General features: G+C 36.6%; 1 protein-coding gene across 1 annotated transcript in view; it reads right to left on the reverse strand.

Moving 5' to 3' along the window:
• The window catches only part of ASB5 (ankyrin repeat and SOCS box containing 5), a 59,801-nt gene extending 41,474 nt beyond the window's left edge, over positions 1-18,327 (reverse strand). Inside the window, exon 1 of the mRNA XM_045393079.2 lies at positions 18,018-18,327. Within this exon, the coding sequence (XP_045249014.1) occupies positions 18,018-18,213 (196 nt within the window). The 5' untranslated portion in view covers positions 18,214-18,327. The remainder of the gene's footprint in view (positions 1-18,017) is intronic.
• Between the last annotated feature and the right edge of the window lie 540 nt (positions 18,328-18,867).

Genomic DNA, 18,867 nt, shown 5'->3' on the forward strand with positions numbered 1-18,867 from the left:
CAGCAGGTACTGATTCTCAGTTTTATATTAGTCACAGCCCTTCCTGTGACACCATCTAACACTTGATAATTTTCTGGTCTGCTTGAGAGAAAACAGAGAGTAATCTCCTTGTCAGTTATAGTTCCCATATCTGGTGTCTGCGATGTTTTCTGTTCGCCACACACACTTTGAGGTACCATATGGAGCATTCAATCTTAAATACACAAAGAAACAATGTTTAATAATGTTTGGGCCAGTTGCAGTGGCTCACATCTATAATCTCAGCACTTTGGGAGGCCAAGGCAGGCGGATCACTTGAGGTCAGGAGTTTGAGACCAGCCTGGCCAACATAGCGAAACCCCGTCTCTACTAAAAATACAAAAATTAGCCAGGCGTGGTGGCGCATGCCTGTAATCCCACTACTCAGGAGGCTGAGACAGGAGAATCGCTTGAACCCAGGAAGCGGAGGTTGCAGTGAGCCAAGATCGCACCACTGCACTCCAGCCTGGGTGACAAAGTGAGACTCTGTCTCCTTAAAAAAAAAAAAAAAAAAATTTTTTTGAATATTGGCTCAGAAAGTTTAAAATATTAAGATTAAAAATGTATTCAGTTAAAAGTGGAGAATCGAAAGGTGAAAAAGCAGTGTTCTTTACTTAAAGGAAAGTGACCTTCAAGTTAATAAGACATGAAAAAGATACTTGAATACATTAGCAGCCATTAACTGATTCTAGTTAAAAAGAAACACATAGGACCAGCATGATTGCTCACATCTGTAATCCCAGGATTTTGGGAGGCGGAGGCGGGAGGATCACTTAAGCCCAGGAATTCCAGACCATCCTGGACAAGCAACATGGCTAGACCCCATCTCCACAAAAAATACAAAAATTAGCCAGGCATGGTGGCACACACCTGTAGACCCAGCTACTCAGGAGGCTCAGGCAGGAGGATCGATTGAGTCCAGGAGCTTTAGGCTGCAGTGAGCTATGATCGCACGCAGCACTGCACTCCAACCTGGGTGACAGAGCAAGACATTTTCTCAAAAAAAAAAAAAAAAAAGAAAAAAGAAAAGAAAAAAAATAGGGAAGCATATAAAATATTTTTATTTGGCAGAGCATGCAGGAGTGGTGTTCTAATGCCAATTTTATGAAGCTAAAAGAAATTGGGAAAAGGCACAATACGTCTGATTAAGAAGAAGGAATGAAAGGTATTTCTTATAGATTCAACTTTGGACAGTATTGATTTTCTGTCTTCACTTGTTCTTTGAAAATTAACTCCAGAATCAATATCCATTAACACTTATTCAGTGCACATGCACCCACAACATTCAGATAGGGACAATTAGAACAGGTAACATCCTGCATTGAAAATGGTGACAAATTCCATTCACTTAAGTTTGAGTTCCCTCACTTTCTCCTTTCCTTTTTCCTTCTTCCTTTTATTCTCCTTTCCATGACTATTCATTAAGAAACTGCCATGTGCTGGCATTTATCTAAATTCTGAAGATGAAATCAATCTGTCTTCATATGGCATACAAGCTAGTAATGATATTGACTCGATGAAATGGTCAGTATTGAGTTTGTTTAGGCTGTCATGAAGATGGGGAAAAAGCCACACAGAAAATATTAAGATAATCCACGTCTTGCTGGGGTTGGTACAAAGACTCTGAAAGACAGACTGCAACCCAATACAGATATTAGCTCTGGACAAAGGACACTGCCTGTTTCATAATATAAAGAAACAAAATCTCAGAAATGGTAAGAATGCGTGATGTCAGAAGCAATGTCAGAAGACCAGGGCTCACATTTTTACTTTCCTCTAAGATCAATAACCTTAAGCAAATGCCTCTGCAGTTTAAAGCCTTATTTCTTCTCTACAAAGGAAGCATAACATAATACCATTACCTTATGTAGGGCACAGTTATGAGGATTATGGCATGTGTGAAAAGTTTGTGAATTATAGCCAAAATATAATGTATTGTCATTACATTAAAGTGTGAGGTAGGGCATGTTCAGGTCAAAGCCTAGGAAAAGAAACCGTCAAAAGAGACTAGCTATCCACATGTATTAAGTGCAATTACAAAACTTCGAGAAACATGAGACTGACTTTATGTTGAAGAGGATGTTTACTTTTTTTCATTTCTCATTGTCTCCTGTCTTCAAATATTAACCACATAATGTATACTGGAAAAACAACTCACAGATACACTTCAATTTTAAAAAATGTAGTCTATAAAAAAATATACATTTATAAAATACAGATTGTCTATTTCCAAAGGACAAAATTCAGTGGTTTCCTAAAAGCTCTTTTATACACAATTTATAAGTACAACTGTGCACACATTCTGGTAAACTTTTTGACTGGTATTTTACCAAGTTTCAAACATAGCTTTTACAGAACCTAGGATTTAGCTAGTTTGAAAAATAGTTCATACTGAACAGGCAAAAACTGGAAGCATTCCTGCTGAGAACTGGAATAAGACAATGATGCCCACCCTCATTACTCCTATTCCTATAATATTGAAAGTCCTTGCCAGAGCAATCAGGCAAGAGAAAGAAATAAAAGGTATCCAAATAGAAGTCATTGAACTATCTCTCTTTGCTGATGATGTGATTCTTTTCTTAGAAAACCCAAGAACTCAAGCAAAGGTCTCCTGGAACTGATAAACATCTTCAGTAAAGTTTCAGGATACAAAATTAATGTACAAAAATAAGTAGCATTTATATACACCAATAACACTCAAGCTGAGAGCCCAATCAAGAACACAGTCTTGATTTACAATAGCTTACGTTTTACATTTACAACAGCTGCAACAACAACAACAAAATACTTAGGAATATATCTAACCAAGGGGGTGAAAGATCTCTGTGAGGAGAACCACAAAACACTGCTGAAAGTCATCAGAGATGATCCAAGCAAAAAAAATCCCATGCTCTTGGATGGGAAAAAGCAGTATCATTAAAATGGCCATACTGCCCAAAGAGGTTTACAGATTCAGTGTTACTTCTACCAAATCAGCAACATCATTTTTCACCGAACTAGAAAAACCTATTATAAAAGTAAGATGGAATTATGGAACCAAAAAAGAGCCTGAATAGCCACAGCAATCCTAAGCAAAAAGAACAAAGCCAGAGGCATCACATTACCAGAATTCAAACTATACTCTAAGACTACAGTAACTGAAACAGCATGGTAGTGGTGCAAAAACAAATACATAGACCAATGGAACAGAATAGAGAGTGCAGAAATAATGCTGCAGACCTACGGCCCTCTGATCGTCAACAAAGTTGACAAAAATAACAATGGGGAAAGGACTCCCTATTCAATAAATGGTTCTGGAATAGCTATCTAGCTATATGCAGAAAAATGAAACTGGACCCCTTCCTTACACCATATACAAAAATTAATTCAAAATAGATTAAAGATTTAAATGTAGATCCTCAAACTATAAGAATCCTAGAATAAAACCTAGGAAACACCATTCTGGACATCAGTCTTGTGAAAGAATTTATGACTAAGCCCTCAAAAGCATTTGCAAAAAAAAAAAAAGACAAATGGAACTAAAGTTTTGCACAGCAGAAGAAACTATTAACAGAGTAAACAAGTGACCTACAGAATGGAAGAAGATATTCACAAACTTTGCATCTAACAAAAAGGTCTAATGTCCAGAATCTATAAGGAACTTAATTCAACAAGAAAAAAACAAATAACCCCATTAGAAAATGGGCTAAAGACATGAACAGACACTTCTCAAAAGAAGACATACAAGTGGCCAACAAATATATGAAAAAATGCTCCACATCACTAATCATCAGAGAAATGCAAATCAAAACCACAATGAGGGCCAGGTGCGGTGGCTCATGTCTGTAATCCCAGCACTTTGGGAGACTGAGGCGGGTGGGTCAAAAGGTCAGGCGTTTGAGATCAGCCTGACCAACATGGTGAAACCCCATCTCTACTAAAAATACAAAAATTAGCCTGGTGTGATGGCACGCATCTGTAATCCCAGCTACTCAGGAGGCTGAGGCAGGAGAATCACCTGAACCCAGGAGGTGGAGGTTGCAGTGAGCCAAGATCGCGCCACTGCACTCCAGCTTGGGTGACAGAGCAAGACTCCATCTCAAAACAAACAAACAAACAAACAAAAAACAAAAACAAAAACAAAAAACCACAATGAGATACCATCTCACATTGGTCAGAAGAGTTGTTATTTAAAAGTCAAAAAACAACAGATGCTGGGGAAACTGTGGAGAAATGAGAATGGTCATACAACGTTGGTAGAAATGTGAATTAATTCAGCTGCTGTGGAAAGCAGTTTGGAGATTTCTCAAAGAACTAAGAGTTGAACTACCATTCAATCTAGCAATCCCATTACTGGGTATATACCTAAAAGAAATTGTTCTAACAAAAAGGCACATGCACTTAGTATATTCATCACAGACCTATTCACAAAAGTAAATATGTGGATTAAACCTAGATGCCCATCAACAGTGGATTGGATAAAGAGTATATGGTACATACACATCATGGAATACTACACAGCCATAAAAAAGAACAAAATCATGTCCTTTGCAGCAACATGGATGCAGCAGGAGGCCATTATCCTAAGCAACTTAATGCAGGAACAGAAAACTAAATGCTGCATGTTGTCACTTATAAGTTGGAGCTAAACAATGTGTTCTCATGGACATAAAGATGGCAGCAATAGACATTGGGGACTACTAGAGAGGGAGACAGAGATGGGGGTATGGCTTGAAAAACTGACTACTGGGTATTATGTTCAGTACCTGGGTGATGAGATCAATTGTAACCCAAACCTCGGCATCATACAACATACCCAGGTAACAAACCTGTATCCGCTGAATCTAAAATAAAGGTTGAAATTATTTTCAAAAAGAAAGAAAAATAGCAATTCTGTTAGAACACTACTATTCTGGTATTATCAAGCAGAACTGGATTTCTATAATCTCAGAGAACAAAAGGTCATTATTGTATTATTAACATTATTCCTTAAGAGTCTCTTAGAGACTAGCAAGACTGAGCTATGTCCTAAACATTCTAGGGGCTGCCGTATATGGCTGTGTTACTCAAAAACATTACTCTCAAGTTTGCAGTTCACCATAAGATATTCCATTTTGAGAGAGTTCTTTGTCCTTCATCATATTCCTGCCAAGCGTTGAGTAGTAAAACCTCATTTCTGACTTGAGGCTGAGATTCACACCTGCCCATACATCACATAGGAGAAAGCTAGCATCTCAGATCTTGCACCTAAGAGTATTAATTTTCCTACTGTTTTGATTATAATTTTGTTCCCGATTGTTAACATTTATGGTATAATGGTCTCATAGTGAAGAGAGAATACAAAAATCATTATTTGCATTTTATTATTTTCTCACTGGAGGCTTAGCCACCTTCAGACAGACTTTGCAATGGCCTGGTAAAGGGACAAGTGTTCCTGGAAGCCTCAGTTCTAGGATGGATACTTTGTAAACCTGTGCATAAGGCTCCAGATAATTGAAAATACGAGTTCAAGTTTGAGGTCTTTCAATGACTCTATGAGATAATTCCACATCTTTATTTCCAAATATACTCTGCTTATTTTTAAATGGTTTGTTTTTCTTTTTTCTCATAAGGAAAAATACTTTCTGTAAGATATGACACGGAAAACTATGTTTTGCCAGGCGTGGTGGCTCATGCCTGTAATCCTAGCACTTGGGAGGCCAAAGCAGTTGATAGGCTTGACCTCGGGAGTCTGAGACCAGCCTGGGCAACATGGTGAAACCCGTTTCTACAAAAACTACAAAAATTAGCTGGGCATGGTTGCTTGCACTTGTAGTCCCAGCTACATGGGGCGCTGAGGTGGGAGGACTGCTTGAGGCTGAGGCAGAGGTTGCAGTGAGCCACGATCGCACCACTGCACTCCAAGAAAAAAAGAAAAAGAAAAAAGAGAAAAGAAAAACTATGTTTTGGTTACTTCCTGAAGAGACCAGCTAGCAGAAAGCAGCAGAGAAAATAAAGGAAGACAGGAAAATCCCTGAACTAGCTGACTCAGTTCTTTGTTGTGAATGTTGTCATTAGATTTTGTCTTTCCCTTTCAGTTGCCAGGGATTATGAGAAAAGAAAATAAAAGGACAAGAGGCTTTTAAGAAGGATGGTTTGGCAGAGGACATTACTATCTGGTGCTTTGTTGTGTGCTGGAGGTTAATGAAGCAGCTTTGACTCTTTCTACGGCACTGACTATAAGGGAGAGCCAAGAATTTGCCAAGACTTGCCATTGCTACATGCTGTTATGTAACTCATCACAGAATTCTTTCAGAGCAACCCAGGCTTTCCCACAGGACAGCCATGACTAGGTATTTGACCAAATGCGCCCAGGAAAACATTTCTGTTTGAAGAATTTCTGTCAAGAAAAGTTTCTTGGACAGAATAAGACTGTAGAAGAAATTTCTGCAAGTAATTTTAAAACTCCCAACTCTGAACTAGCCTTCTCAACAGAATAAGATTGTAGAAGAAATTTCTGCAAGTAATTTTAAAACTTCCAACTCTGAGCGAGCCTCCCTAACCTTAACATTCTGCCTGGCTCCTGGTCACACTAGCCAAACTCTGCATTACTTTGCTCCAATCCTATGGAACGGCTCAGAATGTCTTACTTTCCTTTGTATCAGAGGGAGCATCTGCAAAAAACATACCTTGAGTCTTAAAGGCATAAAATAAATGGCTTATTTTGGGCAAGCTTTGTATTTTTATCTTTTAAAATAGTTATAGTTCTACAATACCTTTCCTTTTGTATAGAAAGGGCCAGTCGACAAGGTGCATGGATGGCACAGAGACCTCACACACACGAGGCTTTGATTTTGCCACTCACCCTGTGATTATTCAGTGAGAAAGACCATGGCGTGGAGGGGGAATCTGGGTTGGAATTCTGTTTACTCCAGTTACTACCCGAAAAAAATGACAACTAACTAAGCTCTTCAGAACTTCAATGAATTGTGATATTGGCAGACAAATAAAGCTGACCTCTGAAACGATCTACCTAAAGAGCTAATATGATTCTGGGGTAGAGCACCTGCTTAGTAGAAAGGTCATGGTATTATAGTATGTGCTTATAGCAACTGTTTGGCAAACACAGTTAATTTATTAGAATGTTACTGTATTTTCCTATTGATGCTTTCCTGTGTTACTAAACTGTGGGCAATTCTAGCCTGTTTTTGAATTTTTTAAAAAAGTATGATATAGAAAGCTAACATCTATAGAGTGTTGACTTTACACCAGACACTGTGGTAAGTGATTAAGGTAATAAATTATATCTCATATAAGATTTCTGCTAATCCCCTCAAGTAGTATCAATACCTCCATTAAACTGAGATCTATAGATGTTAAGTGACTTTCTTGAGATCACACAGCTAGAAAAATGCTACAAACACGACAGAACAATTTATGTCTGGGTCAAACATTGTGCAGTATGCAACGGATTTTTAACCTCCATTTTCTCTTTTTTTAAGGTCTTTTATTCATTCTACAACGATTTGCTGACTTCCTTCAATATCCAAGGCAGTGTTTTTCCTGCATGCCATTGAGAGTTATTTCAAGGACCAAGTGACTTTCGTCTAGTAAATTGAAATTTTCTTCTTCATAATAAAAGCAGTTTTGACTGATCTACCTTTCTTGTAGCCCATTAAAATTCAGTCTCTAGTCAAGTACTTGGCAAAAATCACAGGTTTGTCTCACGACCCTTAGGTTAATTATAAAGTACATAGCTTTTTTTCTTCTACTTAAAAACATTGTCTTTCAAAAGTAATAGAATATTCATTATAATGCTATAGAACCAGGTTTGTAGTCATTTTGTATATGCTTTCTAAAATGGAGCTTTAAACCTACAAAATCTCAATCACTGAATTCAATTAAGTTTCATAAATACAAATAAAAATGCTTTTTCAAAAAAATACTATCATCAGTTTCAGTAGACTCCAAATACTAAGCTTACTTAAACAGATTTCTTTTCACATTCTTGGAATGTCACACCAATTAGATAGGCAACTATTACTTTGGGACTTAATGTTCAGTAAAGGTTTTTTTTTTTTTTCTCCAGCCAGAGCCAGTCTTGTTTTGTTGGTTTATTTGAGTAATGGTAAGTACCCAGAAAACTTAGCTCCTATACTAGATTCTACTTGAGCATTTTCATCATTACTGTGGTGGGTGGGAGAGAGAGAAGGAGAGAGATGCTTACGTTTTCATTTTACTCCTTTTCTTTTAGTTCTTGGAGTTAAAATGAAGTATTTATCCTTTCCTGGATGCAACAGATCTGCGACCTGCATATTTGAGCTCTAAAGAATTAGCACTTTTTCCTTTTCCAAATGCATGATTCTAGTTGACTGGTCAAGATGGAAGTGAGACACAAAACTTCCAAATTCAAGAATTCATTAGGTGCATCATTTCATTCTAAAAATGAACTATTACTTTTACTTGATGAATGATGGAAACACCATTTCTCTAGTGAATGAAGTAGAATTTGGAAAACATAAGTGCACATAAATCTCCTCAGTGGCTAAACAAAGATGTATTTGGTTGCTACTGAGGGGTTGAGTCACTACCAAAGTCACCGCTGTTTCCAATGTCATTATTTAACAGTTCTAATAATGACTAGTGCGTTGAGTCTGCTTTAGAAGAAGTCTTGAGACTGCTTTAGAAGAAGGATTGCTTCCTTTCTCACTTTGGCAGCCTCACCTGATTCAATTCACTAACAAGGGACTTTGCGGTGTTATGACGGTGAAGAGCAGATTTCCAACGGATGGGCCTTAACTTAAATTTTATCATTGTCAGCTTTCACTTAAATCACGCTGCACACTTGACAGTTGAGGTGAGCCAGCGCTTCTATTTAAAAACACGAATGGCATTTTGGTGTTAAATTTCAGTTTGTTTGTACTCTACCCATAGTTTAAGACTCTAAGCCTTCTGGAAAGAGTATATGTATTTCTGAAGGTTTCTATTTTACTCAGTGGGTACTGGTGGCATGGAAATTTTAGCCGTCCTGATAGAGAGAGGATGCCTTCCTGCCGTTTCACATAGTTATGTACATGCCTGACAGGCCCCAAATGTTTGCTGCTCATCTAATCCCTAGGAAAGAATTTGGAAAGGAGACTCAGTTATGACTCATATTATCAGATGGTTAGCTTCTGTAAAGATATGTGTAACAAATAATATTTTCCATAAACTGGGACAGTCTAGTTTTAAAAATTATTTTATCCCTTTCTTTGCAGAAAAAGATTATTACTGTTTTAAAGCCCAACTTATGAAGATTTATGAAAGCCGAGTTGTACTGTTCAAAAGGGGGAAGGGGACCCATGGGGACCTTGTCCCCTCACACCACCCTAGCTTCTCAGCCCCCGAGGGCCTTCTAGAAAAATCTTAAATCTACCTTAAATATGGGATATTAATCTATCTTAAATATATAAGGCAGATTTTTTCAATCCTTTTCCATAGTAACCAATGAGGAACTGTAGGATGAGGATTGAGAAAAAAATCATCTAATATATGTTCATCTTTAACCTAAATTTCACAGAGTGGACTTGTTTAATCACAGACCACCTGGAAGATTCTTTCAGTATTAATTTAACAATTTATGAAACTCCTTAAGCCTCTCCCTCCCTGCCATGATATTCTTTGGGCAATTCCAGTCTAAAAAGCCAAAGGTCTGCTTTGTAGCATTGCTGAGGGATGGCTGGAAAGAATAAATGACTTGTTCCCTATGCCGCTGATAATGCTTTGCTTTGTTGTTGTTGTTTTGTTGTTGTTGTTGTTGCTGTTTGTTTGTTTGTTTTTGAGATGGAGTCTAGCTCTGTTGCCAGGCTACAGTTCAGTGGTGCAATCTTGGCTTACTGCAACCTCCGCCTCCCAGGTTCAAGCAATTCTCCTGCCTCAGCTGGGATTACAGGCACGTGCCGCAACGCCCAGCTAATTCTTGTATTTTTAGTAGAGACGGGGTTTCACCTTGTTGGCCAGGATGGTCTCGATCTCCTGACCTCGCGATCTACCCACCTCAGCCTCCCAAAGTGCTGGGATTACAGGCGTGAGCCACTGAGCCGGCCAGAAATGAGAAAAGTCCTACATCACTCGTAAGCAAATGCTTGCTTTCTTTTGATTTTTTAAAAATTATTTGAGGGTGGCTTTGGAGGAAGAGGTGTTCCAAATACTTTACCTGCTTTTAATGACATGGTTTATCTGTCACTGGGGATAATTGTTCTTCTCTCCTCTGCAGTTTAGAAAATGGGCTTAATTGCTAAAATTGTTGCCCAAATCCACAGAATTACCATGGAGCCACTCTGAGGATGTGCAGGGCTGAGTCAGTGTTGCGGAGGTACTCCATCTTCTCTGCGATGTACTTCATGAAACACACACAATGACATATTAAATCATTATACCGAGTATTTTGTAAAATATGTATGGTGATAATTATTGCCATCATTAGCTAGCAACCCTTTTTCATATGCTGAATCCTGTAAGGCATCAGAAAGTTCCTAAAAGAACTTCTGACTTTTAGATGTATGATTCGAGATGTGTGTTTATTTTTCCCATTAGCATCAACCACTCAACTTATATTTCTTCATCCCTCACATTTATACTTCCACCTTTGCTCCAGATGAAACAGGCTTGTTTGGCTCCACATTCTAAACTTTTCCTCTTTTTTTCTTTATATTTAGCTTGGTTTCATCTCCACATCTACATAACCAAATATGTTCTGCCTTTGGATTTCTGCCTTAAGCTCTGCTTTATTTATGAAATGCCTTACAGTCTCAGATGACCTCAATCTCTTCCCTTTCTGACTTAGAGGAGAACATCCATTGCAAAACTTGACTGTTTTCCTTTTAGCACCATATGGTTTTCTACCTGCTTGCTGTTTTGGTTGTCTTACTTCTGCAGTGTTTGACTCCACTCATCCAAGTCTTCCGCTTTTACTCATATATCACACATGGTAAACATATGCACATATATAATATAGAAATTATATACATGTTATAGTATGCATTTATATTTATTATGTATTAGTTATGTATTATAGGTATTAAATACTATATATATTATAGATATATTGGTATATGTGCATGCAGTACACAATATTGTGCTAGGAAGAGAGTAGATATCCCAGTATTTATTCAACGAAGCTACATTCAAAGCTATAGCAGTTATGGCAATGAATAAGAAAAAATAGCTTATTTTAATAATTCACTGTCTTCTAAAAGAGGTAGTAAATTAAGAAGCAGAAAGTTAAGACCTAGTTTTCATTCCTTTACTATCCTGACTATGTAAAAAATTTTAAAACGTTGACAATATCAACGTCCCCTGTCAAAGTATACAAAATCCATTTTGAAATTTTTTCATCAAAATACTTTTCATTTTTCACAAGGCATACTTGTGTCCTTCCTAAAAGTAAATTCTTTTAACAACAAAACTCTGAGTCTAAGATAAAGCTTTAGGTAAGAGATACATTAGTCCGAAATAGCAAACTGAGAAGTGAAAAAGTTGGTAGGAAGTGAAAGTGGGGAACTGGGAAGCTTTTGAGCATTGAGAATAAGGATGCATGCTTAGTTGTGTGAGAGAATGTGTATATTGTTAGTACAGCTTCTGTGTAACTGGCATATCCTAGGCAGAACTATTCTTAGCTCTACATACATTTCTCTGTATAGCACCTTCCCATAGCACCTTCTTTAATCTTGTAAAATAGCATTTTCCATGTTTTTAAATTACTTGCTTATCCATCTTTCTTCCACTAGACTGTGTACACTGTTGGGAAAGACAGTGGTTAGTTTCTGTAGTTCATCCTTAGTGTCTAGCACAATGCCTTTTGACCTGGTAGATACATAAATAAGTGTTGGGCAAGTACATTATGTTGTAAGTAATAAATGTGCAAGTAATTGAATGATTAAAGGAAGGAAGAGATGAACGAAAGATATAAGAATATTCCTAGGAAAACTGATCCCTCCTAAACTATCACCACCAATGTCAATTTTTTTTATTTAAAAAATGTATGCATTTCTCCAAATATAAAGTTATTAAGTGCTATGGTTTGGATATTTGTCCCCTCCAAACCTCATGTGAAAATTTGATCCTCAATGTTGGAGGTGTACAGTCTAATGGAAGATGTTTGGGTTATGGGGATGGATCCCTCATGGATACATTAATGCTTGCCCTCCCTCCCTTGGTGCTGAGTGAGTTCTCACTCTATTAGTTTCTGAGAGTTCTGGTTGTTGAAAAGCACACACACCTGCCCCCATTCTCTCTCTTGAGTCCTCTCTTACCATGTGATCTCTGCACATGTTGGCTCCCCTTCCCTTTAGTTATGAGTGGAAACAGCCTGAGGACCTCAGCAGCCACCAGAATCATTAGCTAAATAAACCTGTTTTCTTTCCCCAGCCTCAGCTATTCCTTTATAGCAACACAAAATGAATAAGGAACAGAAGGAGAGGAAAAGCATTAATACGTTAAAATTTGACAAAGTCTTTTCTAAACTTGGAACTTTGTTCCCAGATTTCATTTTTAATTTGCAGGATTATAGTGGTTTCTTCCACAAAAGTGTTCAGGCATTTCTGAAAAAGTAGCGCTTGGACAAAATTAGAACCTCTTTGAAAAAAAAAAGTAGTAGCACTTTTGAGTATAATGCCATGTATTTTGTCATACAAGAACAGTTCTATCAATTCCAGTTATTATTCTCTGGAGTTGTTCCACCTACGTATAGAAAATGTGTCCAAAAACTTCCACATATTGATAATATTTACCTTTATATAATAAAGATATTATTAATAAGTCATCCTACAGATTCACTACAGATTCTTTGCTGTAATTCTCAGAATGTCCCTAAGATAACTAATCTCGTGCACAGGTAACCAGCAGCACCAAAAGTCACATGAAATAAGTTGCTCCTCAGAAACAGGTATAAAGAATACTACTGCTTCTATTGCTAGCACTGGCTGTAAAGCTAAATTCCTAAAGTTGGTTTTAAACCTAGGATGGAGTTTATTTATGGAGAAAAAAAGATATTACATCAAATTCTAGCTGCTTTTCCTATCCAGGTTATGCTATTCTCCAAAATGCTAAGTTCACCTGCCATTCAGCTTAAGGTCACACATTTATACTATGTCCTATTTCCAAGTGTCTACCACAGACTCAACAAAAAAAAATTCATGATTAATGGCAACCCTAAAATAAAACTTATGAAATCACAAGCATAAATATTCCATACGATGATTTTACATGTGTTGTGTATTCTACATAAAATCTCAACCGTGAAAGGAGCACCTGAAGAGCTTGGGTGTCACCAGATTGTTTCTCAAGCAGCCTCAGAGACACGTTATCTTGAGGAATTTTCCACAATCCAAAATTTGGTCCATTACCTTGCAGGCTCAGAAATCTGTCAGCAAGTCTGGAGCAAATGTATGTCTCAGAAATGGACTTACAACTCCACAAACACAAAGTACTGTTGATTGATATCAAGATGCAAATGTATTAATTTGCAACAAGACCTACAAATGCCAGATGGACTAAAACAGTCCTGAGGGCAAGTTGGCACATTTTCTTTCTGTGGGCAGATTGAGATTGGAGCCAAGTCATAATCAGAAGGCTTGGTGCTTAAAAATATAATTTGGAACGAAAAGAATACATTAAATAAATCAAATGCAAGACTAGAAATCAGATTATAATTCTGTTACTTCCTGATTTACATTGATATTTCCCAGTAGGGATAGGTATGTAACCTACCAGACTCAGCAAGCTCTAAGGGTTCACTTTCAAGGGGTGGCCTTGGCTGGAGGCTGCAGACTTGACCTGTGCGGCTAATCAATCTTCTGATTGACATGTTAGTATCTAACTCTGGGAGAAAAAGCTATGTTAAAATGAAAAAAATAATATGTTAAAATGTTACTCTAAGGTAACATTTGCTCTTTCTGCCAATTTAAAGGCTATTTGAATGCTATTTACAGGTACCATCAGATTCTTTCTTTCTTCTTTTCTTTTTCTTTGTTTATTTTTTGTTGTTATTCTTTGTTTTCTGTCCATACCACCATTACCAAACTGGTCTAGGTCCTCATCTCCACACGGCAAGGTCCTAACCGGTCAACTTATTTCAAATCTGTCTCATCCAACTCCAGAGAATATTACTATAGAGATATACTTTAAATTATGGTTTAATACATACCCTTTTTTATTTTCCCACCTTCTTTCATATGAAAAACTTTCAATGATGCCTGCTGCCTTCAAAGTTAAGTCTGAATTGTTTAGCATGGCATTCAACTTCCTTTACATCTGGGCCCAACTTATTATTACTTTTCTACTGCATGAACTCTCCACTCCAGCCAAATCTACTGACTCCCAACAGTCCATGTGCACCCATAAATCCACGCCTCGCTCATTCCTGGAGTCACCTCAAGATCTGCCTCCTCTTTGAAGATATCTCTGAAAGTACAATTGGAAAATGACCCATTCATTCTTTAAAGTCATTTGGCAGTGAGTATTTTGGAAAGTGACTATTATCTGTAGATATCCTATCTCCTCAATTAGAATATAAACTTAAGGATGAGAACAATACATTTTGCCTTTTATGTATACTGTATCCTCAGTGTCTTGCTATCAAGGGTGCTCAAAAAAATCAATGCTTAGAACTTGTCCTGTCCATTTGTAGCAAAAACTGCTAAACTTCTTCAGAGTCTAACACAGAACTTGAAAAGTAGTGCCCTTAACAGAAGAGAAGAGATGCCTCTTGAAGTATCTTTGGGAGTCAAGTAGTTAATGGCTTCTTCTAGGCCTTTGGTATGATTTCACCAAATTAATGCATTTCTCCACATCCTCATTCTCTCTGTACACTGTTTAATATTACAATATAGCCTTCAAAGCCTGGTAGTCTCCCTGTCAGTTTCAAAGTCTAGAGTTAGCTTTAGGAATAGACTAGGCCTCTGATATACAAAGACTGTAATCAGAACACTTAGCAGCAAGGACGATACAGGAGGTAGTTATACAAAAAAGCAAAGCAAAGAATAGACCCCTGCAATATGATGATGAGGATGATAAAAGCCTTTATAGATGAAAAGATAGATTTGTAAAGTTTAACGAAATAGCAAAAGGATCAAGAAGGAAATATCTTAAGCTATTTTAGATACCATTTAGCTTTTCAGCATTCTCATAGGTAATCATACCTTGGTCTCAAGCCTGATAGGAAAGAGCTTTTAAAAAACAAACAAAAAAAAAAACCCCAGATATTTGTCTAATACAATCAGCTGATTGGCAATAATATCTAAGAAAGTTAACAGTTCCTTTTATTTCTCACCAAAGTACTACTGCTCATGGGGAGGGCATCCAGAATGTTGTCAACAGGGTCTTCTGTGATTATGAAAGACATGAAAATATACACACCATCTCTTATTTCATGGAATTTGGCAACTCCACATCAGAAATGTTGGGGAGCAGTCTGGCTAAGCCTTGAAAGTAGGAATGAGAAACCCAATTCAAAGGGGAATGAAGGTGATAATCTCTCCTGGGAAGGAGGAAATTGCTGGATTAAACACAGATAATTAAGCCTAATTAGTGACCTATAAAGACACAAACAGAACTTAAAAATAATTTACTTATAGTAAATAACAAAAAAACTATGTTAAAATGGAGAAAGTAATAATTTTCCTGGGCAAGCAAGAATGAATGCTTAGAAGTAGAAGATTAAGAAAGAGTTTTATAAGGTACCTGATTTGTTCTCTTAATGTTAAAATAAAATTGGAAACAAATTATGCTTACATTGAATAAAAATTATAATACTATACTGTATTGTTTCATATACAGATTAATGAATGATATTAGAGGGGAAATTTTTGTTAAATAGTTCTAATATTAAAAATAACACAAAACAAAATTTTAAAAACTTTGCTTCCATTTTATATTTCCAGGAAAAGTGTCTCCTATTAATTGATATCGATTTCCTTTCTTCTTTCCTTCTTGAGACAAAAAATCCTAGAGTTCTAATTTATTTTAAAATAGAATCCTAAAAGTATATGGGAACGTGGAAACCAGTGCATATACTCCCATGATTTCCCAGTGTAAGTACACTAAGATCTGTCTAATGAGGGGATGTTTCTTTTTATTTGAAAACATGTACAAAAAGGAGCTTCCATGGCCCCCTCTAAAACCCTTTTCAACCACAAAAAAGTTTCTTCTGTTTAGGCAATATTTCATGTGTCAATGTAAAGCAATTCTCATAACACATAGACAAGATCTGATCATGAAGTAATGTGCGACAGGCTGCCCGTGAGGGTAAATTTTACCACCTTACGATCATGTAAGCTGTTTACTCATATATCTGCAAATATGGCTTTTGTTTTAAAATTTAATTTTCTATGTTTGCTGTTTTGTATACAAATATTCCCCTTGCCAACTAAATTTTTTAGTACAGATGAATCACATAGTGTATATGTCACATTTCAATACAGTTCAGGTCTGGCACGGAGGCTCACACCTGTAATTCCAGAGTTTTCTGAGTCTGAGGCAGGAGGATCGCTTGAGCCCAGGAGTTTGAGACCACACTTGAGGTGGACAATGTTGAGACTCTTTCTCTGCAAAGAATAAAATTAGCCAGGCACGGTTGTGTGTCCTAGCTACTTACGAGGCTAAGGCTAGATGATCCCTTGAGCCTAGGAGTTCAATGATACAGTGAGAATTGAGCCACTACACTCCAGCCCGGGCAACAATGTGAGCCCCAGTCTCCAGGAAAATAAATAAATACATAAAATATAGTTCTCTCTGTTCTAAGGCAGAGGTGGTAGGTAAAGGGTTAAATACTGCCTATTTACTTGAGATTTTATCTTCCCTATAAGAGATTCTTATGAACATTTAAATTTTCCTCATTTTGAATGAGAACATCAATTCCTCATATTGCAAAATTGCAATCTTCCTCAGGAAAAATGTACTCATTATCTACCTCATACACTAAAAAAGATTTTCCACCCTCACTCAACTTTCCATGTAACAATAGAGTAACCTAGATTTTAAAATGAGTCGCATCCCACATTGAAAAATGTAGGAACATGGATTTTAAGAAGGCAAGCTTTCTACTCTAAGTGATTTTTCTTTCAAGTTTACATGTTTAAATTGTGAGACAGTAAATTTCAATTCTGACAATTTAAGTTGTTTTGGAGGTATTTGGGCTATAAATATTCATACATGCCTATTGATTTTCAAATCAGAAATGAATCTGAAGACTGAGAGAATTAAAAAATGGCACTTTAAAGCCTGCCATATGAATCATTTTTACTTTTTAGAGTATCGATCCAATAGAACCTAAATGGTTTTACAACCTTTTGAAGTCTACGGGTAATATTGTTTCTCATTTGGTTTCATACCACAATTTCTTCTAAAGAACATGGATGCACTTGGCTGCACACATATAAAATTTATTAATTATGTTTCTATCCTTTTATAATCAATTTTTTACAAACTGAGCTGAGCAATAACAACTCCATCAGAAAAATACATACCATCAATCTTCTTTTTGTGTGTGCTTTACTTTAGAGTCAAATGGTTATCTTATTAAAGTTCTGAGAAACCAAATCTTGAAATCCCCTCTTTTTAATAACAATTATTTTACATATAACTAAAGATTTGATTTAAAATTATACAATCCAGGTACACATTAGAGGATGACTGAAGTGCAATCAATTACTTCTAAAACTAATCTCTAATACTATGACTTGGCAAATAAAATGTTTAACGTTTTAAAATGTTTCTTCATAGGAATATATATATATATATTCCTATTATATATATATTCCTATTATATATATCGTATGCCTCCCTTAATCTCTTTTGCAATGATACCTTGATTTTAACCCGAACATTGACATAAAAAAAGTAATTTTCCTCTTTATAAAGCCATGAAGTGAGTTATAAGTATTTCACTTAACAAAAGTTTATAACATATTTACCTTGAAGCAGTCTAAAAAGAAAACATGTAATTATGGATCAAATGAAAGTTAAACTCCACTTGAAACAAGAGAGGATTATCACAAACATACCTTGTCCTTGGGTTACTCCATAAAATTCAGCTGCTATCCTTGCCGCTTCCTTGCGGTTGCCTTTCACAATGTAGAAATGACTGAGGATGGCAAGGCTGATTTTCACAAAAAGCTTAAAACAGAACAGCGAAAGTATTGTAAAGTAGACATTGGATAATTGTTGAGCAAATGGCCGATTTTCTTCCAACACCGACATTGCTGCAGAAGAATCTGGGGCTGTCTTTAGTTGGATCCAAGTCTCAAATGTGCCTGGCTCTCGTCCGGGATGCTCCTGAACAGCTGGCCCTGAGGAAAGAAAATATCAGCTGGTAATGATGCCTACAGCTCAAAATATTTATACAGTCCGTAAAAGTTCTTCGCAAACTCCTATTGGTCTGAAAATATTCCATGGAAGCAATTGCATCACGTGTCGCAAGTCTCCTGACTTTCCATTCTCAATATAAAATGATACTCCACCTCTGTGCTCCAAATTTCAAAATCCAGATAGTGAAGTATATAAGCATATCCTTTCCGTTTGATATATTTAGTTATCAAGAACAATTTGAAGACAGTGTATGGGGTTCCCATTGTTAATATAAATGATATTCATAACATCAGGTAAAGTTGTCTATCATTTAAGGCTTTAAAATGGCACTGTACTATTTGTAGACCATGAGCTAAATCAGTAAACAGTCCATGGCGTGTATCTTAATGACCACTCATCAGATTAACCAATTATTTTGTTTTTACTGTTTTAGAAATAAACATTTTTCTTACAAGTCATGACACTGGAACATCACAGATTAATAACTTAACACGGTTCCTTCATCCAATGGACAATTTTTAAGAACTTGGTATGTGTCAAACACTT

This window comes from Macaca fascicularis, chromosome 5, assembly GCF_037993035.2.
Source record: "Macaca fascicularis isolate 582-1 chromosome 5, T2T-MFA8v1.1".
NCBI lineage: Eukaryota > Metazoa > Chordata > Mammalia > Primates > Cercopithecidae > Macaca > Macaca fascicularis.